We start from the raw sequence: 24,247 nt of genomic DNA on the forward strand, positions 1-24,247 counted from the left end.
AAGTATTCAGACCCTTTACTTAAGTAAAAGTACCAATACAGCAATGTAAAAATACTTAATTGCTGCTAAAAGTCCTACATGAAAATCCCACTTAAGTAAAAGTGCATAAGTATTAGTAGCAAAATGTACTTAAAGTATTAAAGTAAAAGTACTCATTTCATCTCTCTGACTGATACATTATTATAAATGACATCATAGTTTGAACTACTTTATATACAGTTAGTCCAGTCCAGTGGTTCCCAACCTAGGGGTCGGACCCCTCCAAAGGGTCACCAGATAAATCAGAGGGGTCATGAGATGATTAATAGAAGAAGAAAGATATTTTTAATGGCCAGTATGAACAGGAGGAATGATTACAGCAAGCAAACCTGTTTCATCGTTCATTTGGGCACCTGGCAGTTGTTTTTATACAGATTTGAGTCTCTCTTCCTCACAAAACAAGTTTTCTCTGGCAAACTTTCAAACAACAATAACGGGCAGGCAGCAGACTAGACAATCATTGATTTTTATTCCAATTATGTGTACAGTAGATCACTATAGGAAGCTAACACAGTATATGCGGTAATCAGTCAGCAGTTTATGCTCACCCAAGGGCCAAAACCATACAAGAACCCCGAGCAACACCTCTCTGGTGGGTACCATACAGCATTATTGCTAGAGACCACATAACATGTCAAACAAGATGCTTTATGGTGCCACATACAGTCCACTGAAATGTTTCTCGAAGATGGAAAATGAACTTATGTGACCTCAACCAGGACTGACCACAAGGACGAGATCTGGACGAGTAAAAATGAGAGAGATAATGTTGCTGTTGACGTTTGTTATTATTTTTAACTTTGGGTTATTATATAGGCGTTTAGAAAGATGGAAGACGTTCTCTGTGGGTAAATGATCTACTTTCTTGCTATGTTTGAGTGATGTGAGATATACTGCGGTATGCTCTGAAATGTATATAAAAAGATTTACTCCCTTTAGCTGAAATATGAATGAAAAGACATCAGTCAGTAAGGCATCACACCGTTCTTCTTCATGTTAATTTTAGTGGTGGGCCTCTTTGGCTCATTAGCGCTTAATTCCCTCAAAGCAGACAAACACGCCGCCAGTCTCTGAGTCATTCATACTGTAGCAGAGATGCATACAGCAACCAGTATTTTGATTGTTTGTACAAGATTATACCAAAGTATAGATCTAAAATATGACATAATGTTACAATGTGGTATGCAGGTTGTTAAATGGTTGGTGCTAGATTGGATCAGTTGGAGAGACGATCCAATCTAACATTTATCTTGTTAAATGGACGATGAAAGGTGGATGGAGAGTTTAATCTACCTGCCGTTTCAGTTGGATGAAGTCATGAAGTCTAACAGTCTAAATTCAGGATTCCTGTTGGAGAGTAAAACTGTTTTCAGCAAAGACAGCTTTGTACTTTTATCCCCTACTGTCCTATAAAACTTGAGGAAGAATAGTGCACACAGTCATGCTAATAATGGCTTACCAGCTGAGAGGTGAATGAAAACCCTCCTCACATTTTGCATTTCGCTAAAAAAAGACGTCCGGTTTGGATCGTTTTCATCCGGACAGTCTCATGTGGCACAACAATATGCCCATACGCTTAACACAGCGACACATGCAGCATATCATCAATCCCTCCATGCTTGAATATGCCTCCTATAAACTGTAACACAACAATTAATCGTGTAAAGATTCAGTGACAATCAACAGAACCTTGAAAATGAAACAATCCATCATAAAAATATTAAGCAAAACATACAGAGCTCAACAATTACAAAATACAAAGTTAAACAATCATAAAATCTATTTTTTAACACCTCAAGTGTCCTTAAACCAGCTGTCATGACCTACTAGTAATATATAAATATAGTAATATATTGCTTTATTGGAGATATACTGCTAAAACATAACGCTAAACTTCTAACTAGTAGCTGTTGAAGGCGAGAGAGAAGCCTCACAGCGACTAATCACAATTAAATTCAGTTTTACAGGAAGGCTCGTTTCAAAGACGACGACTGCAGTTAACGATGCTCAGATAAGTCAAGTGTAGACAGACTCTGACACAACTTTGAATCAAAAATTACTGAGGTGCGACATTACATTACAGTAAACTTGTATATGCAAATCCCAAGTATTCTTACAAAAGTGTCTCTGAAACAAAAGGAGGAAGTTTCCACACTTTATACTGAGTCCTTCTTTGTGTAGATGTTGCATTTCTTAAATCCACCTCTCTTATTCTTCTATTATAAGGCAGTAAATACAGTGTATTGTACTGAATGGACAACAATGAATTCATAGTCTGCATTGATACATGTAAACTATAAAATAAAATAAAAAACAATTACAGAGATTCAAATATAGTCGATTAAAGTGTTAATTTGATCTTTCTTTTCACTTCAAATCATTTCAATAGGCTTTACTGGCATGACGTGTTGCCAAAGCACAATTACGAAATATGAAAGACAATGTTACAGAAAGAAATAAACAAAAATAAATTGAAAAACAATATTAGTTAATAGATTATATAATGAAATAAATAAATGAAATAAAGTAATAATATATATATTGGTAATATAAGTGATCAAGTTAGTATTGGTACAATATCAATGTGATTTTAACAATGCGAGACAAACAAAAACAATGCAATTAATTAATCTACTGATAATAAAATAAATGTTAAAATAAAGAAATGTTAATAGTAGGTTTAATACAAGACAGCCATTTGTCTATAAATAACATTAAAAAAAAGGAGATGGTGGCGTTAAGTAGAATATGGTAAATACAAGTATAATTATAAATGTCTGTTTATATGTCTGTGTCCCACTGGTTGTCTCTTTTGTTGAGACAGGAAGTGACATATTTAGCAGCAACACTGCACATTCTTTCTTTTCCCCCAGAATGAACGAGGGCTCATTTCTCCCTTTCTGTCAGACTTCGGGGAATTCGGGGCAGCTTTTTTCAAAATTTTGGAAAGAATTCCTCTGTAATATTTCTGTAGTTTTGACATTCTGTTAGAAAGTGTGATTGTGTCTCTACAGCTCCCTCCATCCATCACAATGACAGCACAGCCCGTCATCTCTGGGCAGCCAGAGAGAGTCAGTCTGTACACTGTCAATGATTCTCTCAGGTTCTTATAAGTTACTGTTGTTAGTAAACTGTCTGTTTAGGGCCAAATATGTTTCTAGTTTGTGTTGTGAGCATGTGATATCATTCCAATAAGGATGCTATTTGCTCATTATTCCGCTAGGGGCCACCATGTGCATTTGTTTTGATAACACGGGACAGAGGACACACACACACACACACACACACACAGCACACAATACACGGTCATTGTCTCTGTACTGTGCACATTTTGACACATCTACTTGGGGAATTCTTGTAAAATGGAAAAGGAAAACATTACAAACAGACCATCTCTTAAAAAAAGCCCTGACTAAACCTACAGTCATATTCTTGTTCGCCCATTGTTTCCTGAGGTGAAAAGAAACCCCGACACAACAACTTCAAGCACCTATAAGTTGAAGTAGTAGTTTTCTGTCTGTGTATGTGTGTGCGTGTGTGTGTGTGTGTGTGTGTGTGTGTTTAACACACAAACCACACCTAAAGGAAACACATGGTCCAACGAGTCAGAACTGATTATCACCTGAATGTGGTTTGTTTATACAAAGCAGTCAGTACAGAGGAATAGCAGCGCTCGTGTGTGTGTGTGTCTATGAGTTAAACATACAGTTTATATACTGTAGTTCAGCCAAAGAGGCAGCGTGTGTATGTGGCCAACACTGCTGCCGTCTTTCACCTGACACAGGCTTTGATACGAGAACAAACATTGCAAATAGAGCGAAAAAACAGATGAAAAACCGGTTTTCATAGTTGAAGAAAAAGTTATTTCTATTAACGACTGATATGTTTATCCCATATTTAGTTGCAAAACAATTATAAGATAATTACAAAACTGTATGTTATGTAAGCGCTAATGAGATGTGGTGACATTGTGCATTCTGAGAGTGATCCTGAAAAGTTTTAATAATGTTCTCTGGTGATATGCGTTGATATTTTTCATGTTCTGTGTGTGTGTATTTCGTCTGATATATATATATGATAATGTGCGTTCTCATTTGTTGATGATGTTTAAAATGTATTATTTTGTATTTTTACAGCTGTGGTCTTAAATAAGGAATATACTGGTTGGTAATGACAGCAGAATAATTTGACCTTGGAGTATATCGTATATATTTTATTACCAAAGAAATAAAGTCAGGCTTTGTTTTGTGATAAATTTTTGTTAGCAGTTGAAGTTTAGCCTAGCTTAAGTTAAATGAAGTGTAATTATCGTTGTCTACAGTTAATACCTTGTACACTAACTTAACTGATTTTCAACCACTGACCAGATTGGTATTGAAGTAGTTTTTCTCCTCGAAAAGTGTTTCCAATAGTAAGTATAAATAGTACTTTTTGTCATCTGTTTGGCATTAAGGGCTAAGGATAAAGGGTGTTACTGCTAAGGTTGGGTTCTAGTTAAAGTAAAGGGAAACACAGGGAAACAGACTTTAACACAATGCTGGAATTATGTTTGAAGTGTCCTGATAAATGAATTTAACGGACACCTCCAAGCCAGTATTTTCTGTGGTTAAGGTATAAAATGTATTACAAATACAATGGATCTAACAGAGTAGTATGCAGCTTGGTCATGGATTTTAAAATTCTGTCAAAGAAAAAGGTAAAATATAGTTTTTCAAAATGAGGTGAACATGCTTCCTTCAAATATATTTTTTTAACATGAAGGACTGACACAGTCGTGGCCACCCCCACCTCAGATATTTTCAGCTGTGACGCAGTCAGTGGCCACACAAACATTTAGCCACATGCGGTGGTTTGTGGGTCACCTTGAAAGGTCACAGTTGGCGGGGCCACCATCAAACTCACCATCACCATAAATCAAAAAGGGATTGCTTTCAAATAAGGCCCCACAGTATATAGAGCATGTGACACCAGTGTAAACAGATAATTCTAATTTCATTTAAGACTGACTTAAAGTGACACTTACTGAGTTTTGCTTCTTTAAGGTTATATCAAATACCATATTAAAAAAGTGTCTATGCTAAGTGTAATATAATTCAATAGCTAAAACCAGTCCCAGTATCAATTCAGTCAAGGTGCAGAACAACAGTTAACAGTATTAACAGTCTGACAGAAGATAATTATACAGTGATCAAACTGTAGTTTAAAGCACAGGTCACAGTAGTTGCTAATCTGCCTTGGTCTCGGCAGCAGGGGGTGCTGCAGCTGAAGACACCAGTCTGGCAGCTTCCTCCTGGGGCTCCACTGGCCTTTCCTCAGCTCCTTCCTCCTCATCCTCCTTTTCCAGGCCCATTGGAGGCGGTCTTTGTGCCAGAGTGTGCCTGGAGCGGGCTCTGTGCCTCCGGGGGTGGAGGAAGAGTGCGGGGTCCGGCATGGCTGTGGGCTCCGCAGGACCCATCACTTTCTCTATCGGCACACATTCCCGGGCACGGTCCACTCTCGAGGATGCCCTAGCGCTCTTACGTTTGGGTTTAACCACCGGAGAGGAAGGGGAGGCTCCTGGTGGCATCTGTGGAGAGACTGAGTTCTGCTCGCCGCTGTACTGGGTGCCCTGACTGTTGGCTCTGGCGAGGAGTCCCTGCCTCTGCTGCATCCGCTGGTGGTGCAGTTTCTGCCTGGCGGCATGCAGCTGGAAGGAGAGGTATGCTGCTGCCTCTGTTTGTTTCTGCAGCTCCGTGTTCAGGATGGTGGAGCAGTGGCTGCGGCGTTTGAGCTCCTCCAGGAAGTGGCGCTCCTTTTCCTTGAGATTGCCTCTGAGGGCTCCCACCAAGGCCCCCTTGTGACTCAGCTCCTTACGAAGCTCTCCTAAGGTGCACTCCTGCTCAGCCAGACGGTCTTCCACATCCTGACAGCGGGCCTCCAGGAGCTCCTCTTCCTCCTGTAACTCTGACACAGAGACATACCAAAAAAGTGTTGAACATAAACATAAGAATTTTATAAGATGAAGTGTTATGTGTATGTAACTGTTTGACATTCAAGTAAAATAATCTCATAGATAACAATAGAAATAAAATAGCATAAAACATTTTGTCTGTGAAGGTCATAATATTTAATTATTCTGTTCACTGTCTCGGAGAACGATTCAACTAAACTCTAGTTTAGAACTACAACTAACTATTATTTTTAATATAAATGAATATGTCAGTCATTTTTTGATTTATCAATTAATCAGTCTATAAATTAGTCTTTTTTTGTCTATAAAAACAGTGAAAAATGACCATCAGAATTTCCCAAAACCAAATGTGATGATTTAAAATCACTGCATTTGTCTGGGCAAAAGTCCAAAATCCAAAGATACTCAATTTACAATTATGTTACACAGAAAAAGCAGCAACTCCTCATATTAGAGAAATTGAAACCGGCAGGTCTTTGGCATGTTTGCTTGATGAATGACTTCAATGGTTAAATCAATCATCAGTATTTAAGTACGTTGGGTGGGTGGAGTGGAGCGAGGGATATTAAATTAGTCAGTTAAAAATCTATGAGTTAAACTCTCCTTTACTATTCAGACAGCACAGTTATGCTGCACCACAGCCATCTGTATGACGTACTGTACACAAAGATAGTCCTTGCAATTTTATACATTCTCACATTGAAATAGTCATATCATATAAACAAGTGCTGATTTAGGCATCATTCTCAAAAGATCAAACAGACAATTACTTGAAGCATCCACTCCACATGAACTTCAACGTCTGAGCCAAGGTCGGTCTGAACGCAGTATACTGCTTATTGTTCTGTTTTGTTTGTTTTTTGCTTCTGTAGACAACATTTGTGCTCTTTTATTCCTGTAAAACTCCCCAGAGTGGAGAGATGCACAGATGTAAAGCCCTGAGTAAGTGCAGCGGCCCCCCCGGGCTGACTGAGCTGAAGCTTGCAAGAGGAGAAGGAGATTACATTCACACAGGCCGGTGCTGATGCCTCAGGGACCCGAAATAGGTCAGGTTTGCTGGGTATGAGAATCTAAAAGGTGGTGGGAGGTTTGGTGAGCATGAGTGAAACTATAAAGCCTGAAATCCATATTAGGCTTAAATGTAATAGGGAGCTTCACACATTTACAAAAGCTTTGGGTATGAGGCTTTCAAATCTCCTTTTTCCACTTTTCACTTTCTCTCACCAACATTTTTCACATTGTTTTTCTAAATTTAATGACTTTGCTTTCATCAAACTTCTCTCTATCAGTGATCTTCCTTTTCTATCATCCCATTTCTCTCCTGTATGTCCTCTCTCTTTCTCTTTTTGCTTTCCAGGAATGGATCCCGGACAACCGATCACTCTCAGGTTTTCTGTCGCCCCTCGCCACACCCAAGTTGAGCTCATACGCTAACTATAGACAATCTAATATGATCTTCATATCCTTCCAAACCCCTCTCCCCTCCTCCACGTCTGCAAGCGACCGCATCCTTTTCCCTTAGTAGCTCTCCTTTCTACCTTTCCTCCTCCTCTTCTTGCTACCTCTCATTTACCTCTCTCCTTCCTCTTTCTTTTCCTGACTCTACATCTCTCTTGTTCTCAGCAAAGTCTGTAAACGAACACCCCCGCTGGGACTTCGAGGAAAAACGAGAGCAGGAAAAAAAGAGGATAGATCAATTTGTCAGGGTGGGAGGAGAACAGTGGGCCGTGCTGTATTGATGGATCAGGGGATAACCTGTCCTGGAAAAGGAGATGGGGGTCTAATGGCTGAGTAATGCAGCCACACTCCCTCTACTCGCACACACACCTTTTTTTTTTACTCCTCTTTACTTTGCTCTTTCTCTAATTCGCCGTGACAAAATGGTGCCTATCTCTGCATCCCTGCGTGTAGATACCACAAACAGTCCTGCAAACGTCAGCCATCAGCCAAATATGTCGAGGCGTGCTGTCTCTTTTGCAGCTGTGTTTGTATCTTCACAGCCGAGCGTGTGCTGCCCCAATTTAGCCACGACCAATTCAATTCAATTCATTTCAGATTACAAGGAGCACATAGGAAAAAATGCACATATGTGTGTGGTTTTTCACAGAAACTTCCTCTTTGCTTGTGGGTGAGGAGATGAGGAAAGAGAGGCATGGGTGAGGAGGAGGAGGAGGAGGAGGGTGGCTGACAGTGATCTGTCTCCTGGGGGATGGGAGGGTGGGAAGGACAGAGAGGGATGCAGGCGGACACTGATGGAGGATTGGGGGTTGAGATTGGATGTGGCAAAGACGAACTAGCACTGAGAGATGTAAACATGTGTCTTTCTGTCTCAAAAGCCGAGGAAGACAACACAAATCTAGACGGAGATTGGATGCAGGGTGGAACAAAAAGAGATGTACGGAGGAGGATATGAACAGTGAGAGATGTTTTCTTTTTACCTATTTGGCTTCTGCCTGGAGGCTTCACCTTCAGCTCACTCGTCAACTCTGAAAAATACAAGAAAGAGAAGTTGAAGAGAAAGAAATACAAAAAAACCACATAAAATCACATTTGTTAGAGCTTAAATATAGACGCTCAACTGTGCTGAAATGTCTTATTGGAGCGGTATGCTGACATTTCAAACTGCTTTAAACTCTATTTGCTCTTAGTGGGTAACATAACAGATGCTCGATGCTCATTTTCAGTGAGCTCATACATAATTTATGAAGCTAAATCTGAAACTTTACATCAAAGAATGTGTGTCAGAGACTTGGCCAATGATGTACTGTTACATTACTTGTCAATGACTGGAGAAAAAACCTTCCTTTGCTGTAACTGCAATATAAGACATAGTAGCATTGTTAGCACTCCTCACTGAAATCAATATTTGCTAAAACAAAAACTACTGGCTATGCAATTTCATTCGAAGGGGAATACAAAAAAAACCAAAAACAAATTAAGCACCTGAAGAAGTCATAAAAGTCTAAGTGCTTGCTACTAAGCAATGTAAGTGGCCTCATTTATTGAAACGAGCTAATTTAATTGAAGTTCTTTGTTGTTTAAAAACCCTACACACTTTGTGTTGTGGCAGATTTCAAACATTATCCCTGTTCTTATGCATTTGAGAATAATTTTAACGCAAAGCTACAGTTTCACACTGAAACACTCTGCAGATGGATGCATTATATGTAAAGATGATATGAGATTTTGTTTTTATGTGAAGCTGGTCCATACTCCTGTTCTCAAGTTTATTCTTATAAAATTCTTGGAAAGATGATAAATTTCCACTGTGTTTTTTAATTGTATAATTTTATGTGTCTTCTGATTACTGCTATATTCTATGTGACACTGTAGATGACCTTTATGTCTGGTAAATTTATTGGATGGCCGTACATGAAAGCATACATTTGTGTTATGCCACAGAAAACAGAAACACTCAGACACAGAACCTCTTTATATCAAAGCCATGATTGTAACATTTTTTTAGCAGTGAGGGAAGAAATAATAGTGTTAAATGCTGTTACTGTGGGATATTTCATCGACATGATAGGGATTATCCACATATTACATGATATGATATCTGCCGCACCAGCATTTTTGGATATTGGATGGATTATATCTCATATTCGTGCAACACAGCAGCTAATGGTCTGTGCTTTTGAGAAGATAAAGGATCAGACTGGATGGCACTCAGTCATTAGTGCTGTTGGATTGTCCCTAATAAAGACAGCACAGCATCTGAGGGGAGTGTGGGAGCAGACTGCTGGTCGTGTCTGGCCTGTCAGTCATCTCGATGGTCATTCAGAGAGGCCTGACTACAGCAGGGAAATCTCCACATTCAGCTTTCAGCACACACTCAAACACAGTGTGTGTGTGTGTCTGGCTCCAGTCATTTTATGATGAATGTGACCTATTTCAATTTCCCGGAGCCAGAAACACAGGCCTGTTCATGACGGAGCCTTTAAATAAAGAGTTTTATTTGAAAATGAGAAAACCATCATTTGAATTTATTTAAGTTCTTTTGGTTACAAAACTGTGAACATTATATGCTATATAACCACTTATGTTTCATAAATTTTGAGCAGTGTATGTTTATAATTTGTAATGAAAAAAAATGAAAATCTAGATCCATCTAGAAAAGCAGACGTCTCATTTCTAGCCTTGCCTGCTCTCACTGTCACACCCTTTCTCCTTCCCTCTGCAGTCAGCACCACACGCCCACCATTGCAGCTGGCATGAAGAAAGAGAAAGACAAATGGGTTGATAAAGGGAGGTCAGAAGATATTGGGGAAAGAGGGAAAGCCAGGGGTATTGGAGAACCTCCGGCAGGTAGCTCCAGAAAAACAGACTCGCTGATTGCCCATTATATATTAAACTATAACCGCAAAATGTGGGAGAATTTTCCTTTTTCATTGAGAGAACTCCTGTTTTTCAGTTGTTATCCTCATTCATAACTACCAAAAGCATTTATGAAGTTAATTTAACTGCAGGAACTCAGCTCTAAGGACTATTTCTTGAAACAACAATGAAAAAGAAGCAGTCAGCACATGGCAACATCCAGTGTGTGTAACACTTTGTAGGTCAGGCTTACTTATCTCCCAAAGCCTCGCTGAGAATTCAAGGTCTTTTGTTTCATGGCTCTACTGTGAATGTCACAAAGATATCTCGAAGGACACACACACACACAAACTTAATTGAATTCTATGTCACATAATAAAGTCCCCATTTCAAGACAAAAACTGTTTTTGTTTGTTGTTCAAGGAGACAGAAGCATAAGCACCTTTATGCTGATGAGAAAACTGATGATGAGTCCAGAACAATGAAAAAAGCAACAAAAACATTACAGAGGCAGAGCTATTATGCAAAACATCATCAGCTCAACCTTGCAGTACCCTTCTAGGCTTTACATTAGCAAGCTGGCAGCAAGCACATATTACACCTGCAAACCTGCGCTCGCCTCCAGAATCCTAATCGTCCCGTTTATGTTTCTACACTTCTCTAAAAACAATCCAAAAACTGACAGAATCACTCCATATCACATACTGTCATGATGCTGGAAACTGTGAGGAGAACAAAGACATTAATTGTACACTGTGTTGCACTGTACATCGGAGACTGTGTCCATCATATCCTGAAACCTGCATCAGTGTTCAGACCATCTAGAATGTCTGAGGGGGGAAAATGAGACCCCTGAGACTCCTAAAGCACATATCTGCTATTGCTGTATATGTGGTGTATTCACCACCTCAATCACCACACCAGGGTGAACTCACTGAACATCTAATAGCCTCCACTGACCTGCTTCGTACAAAGACCCAGATATTGGACTTACAATTCTTGGAGCCTTCAACCATCTCAGAGTCCATGACATCTGCCTAGATAAACGCTGCTAGGTGGCTCAGAACAACACCAGAGGTGAAACCATCATTGACATGATTATCACTAACATGGAATCAATGCACTTGAAACTTGAGATTCTCCCTCCCATTAGCTCAAGTGACCACAATTGTCTCCTCTGGAGCCCTAAAGCAAAACAAGACCACCCCAGTGTACTAAATGGGTAGTACGACCTAAAAGGGAGCCTGGCTTGAGTGAGTTTGGCAGGTGGATCATCCATAGCAGGAGGTGAATGAAGCAACCAGCACTAATGAAAAAGCCAACGCCTTCTACAATACTATTCTGCCTAAAATTGATAGACATTTCCCTATGAAGACAGTGAAAATCTATCCTTCAGACAAACAATGGATCACCCCCAAGATCAAGCACTTAATCCACCAGAGACAAAAGCCTTCAAGACTAGAAAATCATGTATCCTAGCAAAGATTTACAGAAATAAGGTCCAAAAGGAAATATATACGGCGAAACTACAACTGATTTTGCCAAGGCCTTTGACGCTGTAGATCACACAGTGGCAGTACAGTGTCTACTCGATCTAGGAGTGAGACTGGACCTGATTGCATGGATCCGCAGCTTCATGACCAACCATCATCAGAAAGTGCTCTAACAGAGACATCTCTCTGACTGGGACTATCCCTCATGTGGAGTTGTGCAGGGAACCGTACTAAAGCCTATAGTCTTGCTAGCATTGATTAACAGTGCCCTCGAGGATGGACCAGACCACCAGAAATATGTGAATGATATGACTCTGGCCCAGATGTGAATGTCCCAACTACCCTGAAATCTCCAACAGACCTGAATGGTCTTGACATCTAGGTAGAGAAGCACAAAATGAAACTTAACCCGAGGAAATGTAAAGTCTTACATGTCACCACCAGCATGAGACATACACCAGCCCTGCCGACCCTCTTTGTTGACCAGAACATCCTGGATGTCTGTGACACAAAGTCCTGGAGGTCACCATCCAGGATAACTTACGATGGGACAGTCAGGTGGACCACATGTTAACCTCAGTCATCAGGAAGCTTTTTGCTCTGTATTGCCTGAAGAAATTTGGTGTTGGAGACCCAGAACTGGTTTCCAGCTACACAGGCTTCATACGTCTGGCACCGGAGTATGCAGTCCCTGTCTGGCACAGTTCTTTGACTGCTGACCAGGCTAAAAGGCTGGGGAGTACGCAGAAACAAGCTTGTAAAATCGTACTTTGCCAGAGGTACTCAGGGTACCCAGAGACTCTCTGCACTCTCAGATTGTGCACTCTAGCAGAGAGACGCACTCAACTGTGTCTTGAATTTACCAGAAAGCTACTTAAGTCCAACCTCAGTGACTGGCTACCCCCCCCTCGGGGATGAGCTCACAGGTCGTCAGACAAGGAACTCAAACAAAATGACCATCCCAAGATGCTGAACTGAGAGATAAAGAAGATCACCAATCCCCTTTATGTGCAGACTCCTAAATGACAGCAGATTTTAAATTTTACATCTCAGATTTGTGATATGAGATATTATGAACCTGTAATAATGCTGACAGGTCAATAAACTAAACTCATATCAGCCAAGAGTTAATTAACAAGAAGGATTCGGGGTGTCTGAGGTGTAAACACTGAAAACACACTGATGATGGCAGAACAAGATAACAGAGTCATCAGTGATAATCACAGGAATACCCTCAACCGTAGTTTATTTTATAATGAACTTTAATTGTATAACTGAAAATATTTTTTTGTTGTGGCTCTTTCACCAAGTAAAAAATGTGAATACTTTCAAGCTGAGGAAATCAGATGCTGTGTTTTTCTTTCGACAGGAACATTATTCTAAGACATACAGTAATAAGGTTCATGTGTGCAGCAGGGATCCACAATGGTGTGTAACAGCTATTTACTTTGACTTTATGAACCATTGCTGTGCCTGAAAAACATTTAAACGGATTCTCAGTCTGGCATTAAAGTGCTGTAAGGGGCTTTAAGGATGCTGAGCAGAAAAAGTAGATGATCATGTTTTAGTGAGTGTGGCATAATACCATATATCCCCACAGAAATCTCAGAAGAATGTGGAAGTTAAAGGCTGCGATTTAGGTGGATATAAAACCGGAGAGCAGATTTATGATTCCTGCTGCTTTAAAAAGAGGATTTATATTTGTGTTGCTGAGTTCTGACGAAGTATTATGTTTGTGTTTGTCGCTGCTTGACAATTATTTGTTGATGAAATCATTTTTATAATACAAACAAGATCCTGTGTTGTCTGTCTGGTTTGACCACATGTCTTCTTCTCTCTTAAAATTATATAAATTATAAACAATCAGTAACAGCAGCCTGTGAGCTGGTTGAGTTCACAGTGGGAGACCCCGTGGAGACAGAGGGAGAGACGGAGAGGGTAAGTATGCAGCTGGAAATACTCCACACACACACACACACACACACTGTAACCACCACGAACAGCTTTATTGACCAGATGTGATTGTGCAGCAGAGCTACAAAGTGATGGAGGGGGTCGTTTTCTAAACAACTGGTGACATTGGCTCTCAGCCATCTCTCTCTCTCTGTCTCTCTCTCACACACGCACACACACAAACACCCCCCCCCTCCCCCTCAGTCCTCCCCCTGTATTCCTGTATTTGTGGACTACAATCTCCTTCATATGGATTACTAAAGCTATGCGATCTATGGATTATCCGTGATGGATGTGTTTGTATGTATCTTTCTGAGGATGTATTGTGTGTGAGACAATATGTGTGCATGTGAGGTTATATGTGTGTGCGTGTGTGTATGTGTGTAACTTAAGGGGAGACAAAAATCTGTTCATGTACCCACATAACAGGGTTCACCTCCAATCCTGGGGACACAAAGCTGGTCCCTTCAAGGTTAACTATTTATTTTAGGGTTAAGACTTGGTTTTAGGGTTTTGGGTTATGAACATGTTGAGGTTTGGGTGAATATTGGGTTAAAGATGGGAGAGCCTCCAGGGAATTAATGAAATTAAATAAAACGTCCTCAATACCGACATGTGTGCACTTGATTGCTTGATAAAATGGACCACATGTCCATTAAGGCTCCAAACAGGAAATGATGCAATCTACAGGAACTGTAGCATGACATCACCATGTAGTCATTGTCCGGGATTGATTGATGGTGCAGACACACATCACATGAACAATGAGGCCTGTATGCACATGGGGGTCCTAAGAGATTTAGCATAGTAATTTGAAATGAAAATGACAGTAACTGCACTGGACTGCAGAGACACATTTTGACGAAACACAGAGCGGCTTCTGTTCACCAACATATCAAATATTGCTCATGTGCTCCCTCGGAAAAAAATGCAGTTAAATCATTTAAGATTAGCGTCAAATTATGTAAAGCTTTACCTGGATGGAGTCATAAAACCAGCTGGGTGCAGGCTTGAGGAATTATTACAGAGTGAAAGAAAAACCTCTTTGAAAAGGGTCATGAAAATGTCTTCCTCCCAGTAAGACTGTGGTTAAAAATCTCACTAAATCTTCTCTTCAAAGGCAGGAGGTCAGTGTGGGGCTTCATGCTGATTAATAAAAAACTAGAGCAGCTTAAAAGAAAAAGAAAGCAGCACAGGAAGAGGATCCTTCACTCTTGAGCTTTATCTAGTTGATCAGCAGAACATTTATCTCCAACTACTGTGATAATATCGTTGAAATCTGGTTCCAGCTTCTCAAATGTGAGGATTTGCTGTTTTTCTTTGTCATATATAATAATTAATTAAATAAATATTAATGCGTTTTAGACTGTTGGCTGCTTTTTGATGTTTCATAGACTAAACAATAAGCAATTAATCAAGGACATATTCATTAGTTGCAGCCTTAGAGCTCTTAATTGGTAACAAATTAGTAACCTTACAGCTTATCTACATATACAGCTTTAAGAAATTATTAAACTATTAAAGTCTTTCATGTTAGTGATAATATAAAGTATAAAACCTTTAGTATTATGAAGAAACATGGTGGTTTAAATAAATCATCAACAGAACTAGAATCAAGGACTTTTGGAGGATCACTGAGCATTTTGGGGTCACATAAAAGTTTCTTGGCTCCCTCACACACACACTCTGACACACACACACACACACACACACACACACACACACACAGACACACACACAGTAACAGCAGCAGCAGCAGCAGCATTTCCCTCACCTGAGCATCGTTTCTGCAGGGAGAGGATCTCCAGGTGGAGGCCATGGAGCAAAGTGAGGTGCTCCTGCCTGAGGAACACCATGCTCCTCTCCACACTCTCCACCTGCCGAGACAAGCTGCTCTCATCAGCCATGGCCACGTCTGGAGAGACGAGAGACAGAGAGAGGAAATCAGAAGGATGGGACAGATAATGTCTTTCTTTCCACTTTTTTTTCAGTTTACTGTGCCAGCATCATCCATATATGCGTCAGAGAGGAGGTCTGCCTTCCACATACAACCTTTTATAACTTGTACAGCTTGAACATCAGCTGCTAAATGTCACTTTCTCACATTGTGAACATTGCTTATGTCAGCCAAGTTCTCTACTGAGGTCACGTGGGAGCTATAAATAAGGTATTGATGACCAGAGAAATAAACAGAAATGGGTGAAATCATGCAGCTGCTGTGGGACGCGACAATACCATTAAAATGAAGCCTTTGAATTAGAGATTAAGCTGATACAAAAAATCCTCTGCTTACCTTTAAATTGATTTTAACTCCCGTAATTTAAGAAATATGATTCACAAGCGTTATAAAAACGTGCTCTCCTCCGAGCATGCTGGCCTCCGGTGCTGGTCCAAATGCTGTAGGCTGCGGCGTTCACCCAAAGACATTTTATCTGAAGCGCTGAAGAGCTCATCTGCTGCATGTGACGCCGTTTGATTAGAGGAGGAAGAGGCTGGATGGCTGCGTAAAAATGCGAAACCAGCGCGATGCATGGCGCCGCGCTCCTCTGGCAAAACCGCTCGTTGCTGCAGCATCCGCGTCGAGCATGATCAGGAGGATGTTTTCACTACGGTCGATAGGAATAAAGCCCTAGACCAAAGTGCGCAGTCCATTTTCTCAGTGCGCATCTTTCTTCCTCGCCCACAGTCTGAGGCATCAGGCGGCTGCAGACGGCCGAGCTGGAAGTGATGAAAACAAGGCCTCGTGATCAGAACACGCGAGAACATCGTACGACGGAGTCAGCAGGACAGCTGATTGGAGGGAGCAGCCCGTATCGGCTATACGTCCTCTCTGACAGGATCGATACACAGCTCGTGGGAGTACAAAGGAAAACACAATAGTGTAATGACTCAATTCAAATGCAGATGTGAGGATTTCTTATTATGAGTTTCACCGGCTTTAAACAAGTCCAGCTGTCTATTTTGGGGACTCTTTACTCTACCGTGATTTGACGGGTGTGATTTCAGCACCATGGACAGAGACAGGTTGCTGTAGTGGTTCTTAACCTGCGGGCCGCGGACCTCAGGGGGGGCTTCTTTAAGACTTCTGCTGTTAATTCACAAGAAAGATTATGGAAAAAAGTCCCTTGCAGATGTAAAAGTAAGGGCACCACACTGAAAACTTAAACTGTAGGCTACTCAAGTGAAGAAGTAAATGTATTTAAAGTAGAGGTAAATTCATCAATAAAAATCATAACAGTCACTATGCTCCAGTTTTTATCAAACACTGAGTACAGAACATAAGTCATAAATAACCATAAAACTACAGATAAAAACAAAACACATAAAACTATATTCCACTATAAAAAAAACTTTAATAAAGGGGGGTAAATGAGCCATTCAAACAATAGCATAAAAACTGGAATCAACATTAAAGAAGTAAGATGTAATTCAACATGAAAAGTAGGTTTGATAGCCTTAAGTAATGGATGTTTAACAGTGACATATGAAGCAGGTTTGTGAAGGAGATAAACATCACTTCCTTTGTCCACTATTTTGCCTGCTGCTTGGGCTGCTTACTTGAAATTTCATAGGGGGCGCTATGGAGCCAGTTTACATTACTGATTAAATATTGTCATGTAGACGTGTTCAGGCCGGGACTCTTATCAAACATGGAAAGTTTGGGGCAGATTGGAGCATTTACACTAAAGTTATAGCAATTTCCTCTGGAATGGCGAAACATCAAAACTCAACGCCACGCCACAGCCACAAGCTTCAACGATAACTAAATCTTTTACTAACTTTTGATCACAAACTAGTCTAGATGACACACACTGATTTTGAAGTCGTTATAATGAATTCTGTAGGAGGATTCCGTTAACATGCGGAATTGCCAAAATTGACAACTAAATTCAAAATGGCTGACTTCCTGTTGGGTTTCAGCTATAGGTCCAAGAGACTTTTTTGTGTGCCCTGCCATGATACATGTATGTACTGATTTTCATACATGTAGGTTTAATGTGGCGCGGGGGCAGCTTCGTTGAAATATTGTAGGGGGTTCTGTAGGGCCATTCTGCCACACTTATGCCAGCCACTGATATGATATTATAGACTGTAAGACCTGTCACGTGTGTGCGAAGTTTTGTGAGTTTTCAAGCATGTCTAGCCCCTTAGAAACAGCTTCATATTTTGTGGCGAACAATGTGTTGCCATGGCAACAGCTTTTGATGAAAACTCGAAGGCTTCAGGAGTTATCATCATCAAGTTCTTAATTCCTTCAGATCCGATAGGGTGCTAATAACGTGATGCTGTGTCAAAATATGCAAATAATAATAAAAAAATGAACTAGATGCCTTTCTGCTCAAAATACACAAGTGAAAAGTATATAAGTATTGTACTTGAGTGGCTTACAATTTTGACTTCTTCTATTTTATGCTACCCTATACTACACTTCATTTCAGAGGCGTATATTGTACACTTAACTCCACTACATTGGACAGTTATAGTGACTAATTTATATTTTTTACATACTGAAACCTACAAAGAGCTTATAAAATATGCATTTTTATAAACAACTCTACTGTAAAGTAGTTGTACTGTACTGAGCTCCACCATGGAGCCATTCAACCTGCAAAATGTGTACTTTTACTTTTGATACTTCAGTACATTTTGCTGACAATACCTCTGTATGTTAAAATAAGTCAAAATTAAAATGTAAGACCTTTTCTAATCCAGTTACTGCAGCTCAGGCAAATGTGTGTTGTAAAAAAAAAGAAAAAAAAAGAAAAACAAGATTTAGTTCAGTGATCTTTATTTTCACGTTAAACCAATAATGTTATTTTATAAACATATAAATTGGAATTTTAATTACAAAACAATCTCTGACAAAACATGAAAAAATAAAGTTTATTTACACGCAAGAGAAACGTCTGTGAAACGTGACAGTTTGAGGCTCAGAGAAAGCAGATGATTTTACTCTCAGACCCTCAGTTGGTCTCATTTGCTTCAGTAAACCAGGTTTCTGTCCTCTTAATGAAGTCCTGGACAAGCTGCACAGTGTCAAAAGTCTTCTCTGTTGTGATCAATTTCATTTTTCAAATTGTTAACAATGGACAATATTACACCAATCACCAGACTGAAAATTAAGTCTATAAATGAACAAACATGGGAAAAGGTCTTAACTGTATGTTGTTTATCTCCAAAAATGGTCTTTTCTATTCTCTAATAAAGAAACTCTTAAAAAACATGAGGACCAAATCACAGTTGACCATCGTATTTATTGTGTAGGGTGAAGAATATGAAGCAGTGTAGCAACATAAGTCCGTAGCCGCTGTGACTGTTTCTGCAATTACATCCTGAAATCATTTTTTCTTGTGTGCAATGCACACAAATATAAAACCATGTCATCATCCTGTGGCCTTGGGACAGTCATGGTTTTAAATCCAAGCCATGTAGGCGGAAAATAAATGCACATAAGAGAAAAACAAAGAGAGCAGGAACTGGAGTGCAGAGAGCAGTGCTCCGGCTTGTTTTTGGCCATAAGTCCTTCTGTGTGGTTACGACATTGATATGAAGAGGCATTTCCACTTGGCTGCCGAGCTTCATCACAATTCCAACAAGCACACAGTGACATAATAACAAATCTGGTATCACACAAGTATCATTTCAATGACATTACAGCCTTATACACCACATTCACAAATATAAGCTTGCTTGCTAGAAATAACTTCAATTGTCACCAGTTGTCTTCACTACAACAACAAAGTTTAAGCTGCTCTAAACATTTGCAGAAAGAATTGGGAAAAAAAATGTATGCAAATCTATATTCACAATACAAAAAATTTCAAAAAGGGAGTTTCTCTTAATCTCAAAAAGGCAACTGAGAATCAGCCGTGATGACAATAAACAAGCACCACTGTCTTCCTCCTGAATAATGTTGTGTCTTTAGTACAGTGGTGTCTCGATTTTAATGTCGACAAGGAGTTAAAATTTGTGGAGTGTTCGTGCAACTTCGTCAGCTGCGCTGAAGTGCTTAAAGCAGATTAGTGAGTTCAGTATGTGGGTCTGATGTTTCCTTTGAACTGCAATCTCAAGTATGTTGGTGTCTATTTACATACTTAACATGCTGCTGTGTTTGTGATATAGTTGAGATGACTATGAGTGTGCCTTAAGAGACATTGGGTACTGAAAATATTCGCTGGGGAAACATATATAAAAAAAAAAAGACCCAAAGTGGCACAATGCCCCACAACAACATGACTTACACAATCATATCAGTTTCACTGTAATCAACTGTTTTTCACAATTGCATTTTAATCCACAACATATTAGTACAAATAAATTACAAATATACACAATTGAAACCCCCCCAAAAAACAATGAATATACACAAAAAGTCAACACAAACCATAAATGGCATCAACGCCATATAAGGACTCTGATGTCAGTTGGTAGAGCGGGCCGCCTCGTAGCCGCCATGTGTATAAAAGTTTGCTGTATTCACAGATCTCAGACGTGTTTATTCCGACACCAACCTCAGAAATGCTCTGCATCTATTCATACCGCTTGGCGACTTAAAATTGAAGGCAGGATGGCAAAGACCTAGAAAGACGTTACAAAATAAAGACATCTCTGGTGTTCTTGGCGGTGTTGAGGTCATTGAGGTGATGTGAAGGAGTGTGCTGTCCTCCAAAGGCCAAATGAAGAATAACAACTCCCGCCTGTCTGAAAGCTCCTACTGCAAATTGTATCACATCATGGTTTACTAAAAGGAACACAAACCATGAAATATAGCTTGTTCTGTTTTCCTGTCATTTCACAGGTTTAAAGTGTATTGCGAGCTGTCAGACGACCTTTGTCACTGACTGCTGTTGGACACCGTGGTCATTGGCTGCTGGGAGGTCGGGCGGGACCCTTTCTCCCTTTTGCCGTTGTAATTGATCAACGAGCCGATCGAGCCAGAATCTACTCAATTTGGTTTTGTTCCTCCGAGATCTACTGATGCAATGGTTTGGTTGACAGTACCGTTTGCCAGTAAGATCTGAGGTGCACATTTTAAGGATCATGGTTATACTGTGTCGTTATGGTGAATGTAAGGCCTGCAGTGACTGATGTATCACTGATTTTTTTTCATGCTTTATCACATCAAATCACTTGATGAGCGCCCTAATACAACTTGGTGAAGAATTCTTTTTGCATTATATTGGCCACACACTCAAAAGTAAAATGTAATCTGATTTTATTCAAATGCCACTTCAAAGAATTTATCCTTATGAAATTAATTTTAGTCATTTATCACCCCATTAACATATTTTCTCATTAAGCGAAGATTGCTATTAATTCATTATAGTACAGTTTTGTTTTGCTCGATTGCTTTTTTCTTATATTTTTCTTCTACAATAAAGAAGAACCTGCCAAACACTGACAGCAAAGCTCGTGCTTGAAAGAGGCAAAGAAGCTTTCTGAGGTAGCAGGTGGTTTCTAGTTGAGGAGATTTGGTGGGAAAAAATAAAGACATCTTCACCTCTGCAGTGCTAGTTTGAAACTTGAGGGTTTAGATTTCACTGATCCTTTATTCAGTGGTAATGGATAGATGCTGATAATATTGTTATTACATAATAGATTTTAAATAACCCACAACTGTGTAGAATATATATGAATAAAATATATTTTTTATGATATAACTGTATACTTTTGTATTTGTTGCTGTTTCCTATGGCAATATATATATTATATATATATATATATGGTGTTTTATGAACAGTCTTCAGTTACCATAAGCTACATTTTAAACAGGTTTATCTGACACACCCTGTGGGACTATGAGGCGTTTGGTGTTATTTACAAGGTCTTGCACTGTTCATATAAATAATCCTCCTCATAGCATTAATGAGCCACTAATGACACTCAAGGATAACTGGACCACACATGCACAGAAGCCAAAAGTTAAAACTACAACTGATGGGGACGATGTAGCTTTCAGCGTAACGGCTATGTGATTCTGTGCTCTGAGCGAGTCCAACTGATTACACCTTGTGTGTGTCAGTGTGTGTGCGCCTATACAGTATGAGAAAAACAGAGCGATCCCTGCATCTCTCAGCTATGAGTATATTACACACAAAGAAACAAAAAACAAAAACAAATCCAGGCCACAGGGTGTTAACATACAGTAACGAGTGTGTTGATGAATCTAATCCTTCGTGTGTCTCCTCCTCCTCCTCCTCTCCTCCCTACATCTCTTTCTCTTTCTTGGCCTCCCGGGTGCTGCTCTTCAGAAAGTCGCTCCTGAGCAGCCGATAGAACAGGACAATATTCATGGCCGTCATGATGGCCATACCCACGCTGCCCAGCGTGTAGGCCAGGAGGGGCACCTTGTCTCTGTTTAGCACCAGCCAGCGGGTCATCCAGGCCAGCGTGTTGATGCGGAACACCACGTACGTGCCCAGGTTGATCATGCTGTTGACCCGGTACAGAGTGCCTGTGGCGAGGCTGGCCATGCGCAGCATCTGCCTGAGGTGGAGGAACACTGAGTTAATCTCCACCAACAGAGCCACCACAGCAAAGCCCACGTAGCGGCACGACAGCACGGAGAGGCCGAAACAGGTGATCACCTGCAGGGGAAGACAGCAGGAAATAAACGTTACAATGGATGTGCCAGTACATAATAAATTATTGATGATTAAGTAATAATGGCTACAATATTTGATCTTTGTTAGTTTTAGTTTAGTCGCCTCTTCAGTAATAAATACAGAGATGTGCTTTTGTTAACAGCTGAAATGCAAAAGAGTTTTTCAGATGTGCCAATCTTTAAGTAGTTTAATGCACTTGCTGATTTGAGACCTGGATTATGTGACACATACCTAGAAAAAAAAGATAATAAAAATGCAGAATCCACAAATGGACAAATACTGGATGAAAACTTATATTACCAACATATCTGTTATTAAAGCTGATATTAGCTGACAATCGTTTACCAATGCATCAATTTCATTTCTTTAAATTAAGAAGACTCCAGTGGCCAAAGAAACTCTTGAGAGTTTATAACATATATGTACATTTTAGTTTTCCCACCATGTTCCCTTTCAGTGTTTATGTTTTGAACACCTTCTTTCATTTTTGAAAGTATTTCAGTGAAGGACCATGTGGTAGGTCACTGCTCACATGGCTCATTTCTGCTGAGCAGTACTTATGAAAGTCTGTTAGATAACATAACAGAAATACTCCACAAGGTGGCAGCAACAACATTCGAAACCCGTCTGTAAATGGCGAACTCAGGCCACTCAATAAATCTGTCTCCTGACGCTACACTGAAGAGACAGACGAATGAAAGGATTACATACAATATCTGACAAAAGTGAAAGCTGTTGTCTAACACACACAGCTGCTGTGTTACAGGTGTAAAAATCTGGATGACAGATGTGTTTCACACCAAAACAGGCTGTTCAGCCAACTCTCCATGGGAGACACATTCACCAGCCTCATTCACACTCAGCTCACACTCACAGTGAAGCTGGACAACAAACTGTGTTCAGATACATTGTACTTTAGTTTTGAACTGCTGTAAACTGAGTGCAGATGGGTGCAGTGTAGGACAGAAAGTGAAAGAAGTGCATTACAAGTAGAAAACAGTCAAAAGTCTAACTCTGAGTGTGAAGTTTTTACATGTCATGGGACATGCTGTGGTGTAAATGAACCTTTACCATCAGACCTTTTACCATCAGTCATGGCTCAGTTGGAGAAGGATCTTGTGTTTGTGGATGTGTGTTTTTGTGTAAGGTCACAGGATGTCTTCTCTCAAACAGTCATGCGACACGCTGTAGTAGGTTAGGCAACATGGCATGTGAGGAAAGTCAGCAACACACCATCCCAAACTGTTTGTGTCGCTGGCTGAAAAGTCTCCAGACTAAATTTAATGGTAACATGGCCAGTAGTTACTGAAATATTTTGCTTTGGATCAAAGTGTTGGACAGACATCTTTATGGCCTTGTAGGTATCAGGGTGGAAACGATATTCCTCTAAAATCTGTAGCTGAGCAATAAAAGCAGTGATTGTAGGATTATCTGTGACTCAAATACACACCCTGAGTAATCACAGTAAAAATCAACCCTTCACCTGTAGTCAGGTCATTATGACAGCGATGGCCAACAATGATGGTGAGTAATTTCACTGATGACAGTCAATGCACTGTATTTAGCAACGCAAACAGCCTGCTTCATCAAAGTCAGCACGACGGGAGGGAAAACAGTTATGTCAACAGGACGCGAGGCTTTTCAGTACAAAACAAAGCCACACACACACACACACACACACACACACACACACACACACACACACACACACACACACACACACACAGATTTGTGAGATCACACTGTGGTGTAGGTCGGTCACTCTGCTGTGACATTCCTCCCTGGCTGGGCAGGTGACTGTATGGGAGGTGCTACACATGCTGAGTGTCAAAACGGCTGGATAAGCAAAGTGATCACTGACACCCTGTTATGACCGAGGACACTGAAGC

The 24,247-nt window shown here is 40.2% G+C and overlaps 2 protein-coding genes across 4 annotated transcripts in view; both read right to left on the reverse strand.

Annotated features, from left to right (window-relative positions):
• Positions 1–489: 489 nt before the first annotated feature.
• ccdc92ba (coiled-coil domain containing 92Ba) lies at positions 490–17,117 on the reverse strand. Of its 3 annotated transcripts, XR_006403680.1 has the most exons (5): positions 16,734–17,117; positions 15,527–15,667; positions 8,428–8,475; positions 1,499–5,982; positions 490–1,386 (listed from the first exon to the last, which is right to left on the reverse strand). XR_006403680.1 is itself a non-coding variant. In XM_044353135.1 (4 exons), the coding sequence occupies exons 1-4, from the start codon at positions 16,762–16,764 to the stop codon at positions 5,264–5,266; spliced, it is 939 nt and encodes a 312-aa protein (XP_044209070.1). In that variant the 5' UTR covers positions 16,765–17,117; the 3' UTR covers positions 490–5,263. The 3 variants fall into 3 exon arrangements, 2 of the variants coding, with proteins under 2 accessions (XP_044209070.1, XP_044209071.1); XM_044353135.1 differs by having other exon boundaries at positions 490–5,982; XM_044353136.1 differs by lacking the exon at positions 16,734–17,117 and adding an exon at positions 16,046–16,727 and having other exon boundaries at positions 490–5,982.
• Positions 17,118–18,524: 1,407 nt separating this feature from the next.
• tlcd2 (TLC domain containing 2) overlaps positions 18,525–24,247 on the reverse strand; it is a 30,780-nt gene continuing 25,057 nt past the window's right edge. The window contains exon 4 of the mRNA XM_044354905.1: positions 18,525–22,340. Within this exon, the coding sequence (XP_044210840.1) occupies positions 21,960–22,340 (381 nt within the window). The 3' untranslated portion in view covers positions 18,525–21,959. The remainder of the gene's footprint in view (positions 22,341–24,247) is intronic.

This window comes from Thunnus albacares, chromosome 6 (assembly GCF_914725855.1).
Source record: "Thunnus albacares chromosome 6, fThuAlb1.1, whole genome shotgun sequence".
In the NCBI taxonomy this organism is placed as follows: domain Eukaryota; kingdom Metazoa; phylum Chordata; class Actinopteri; order Scombriformes; family Scombridae; genus Thunnus; species Thunnus albacares.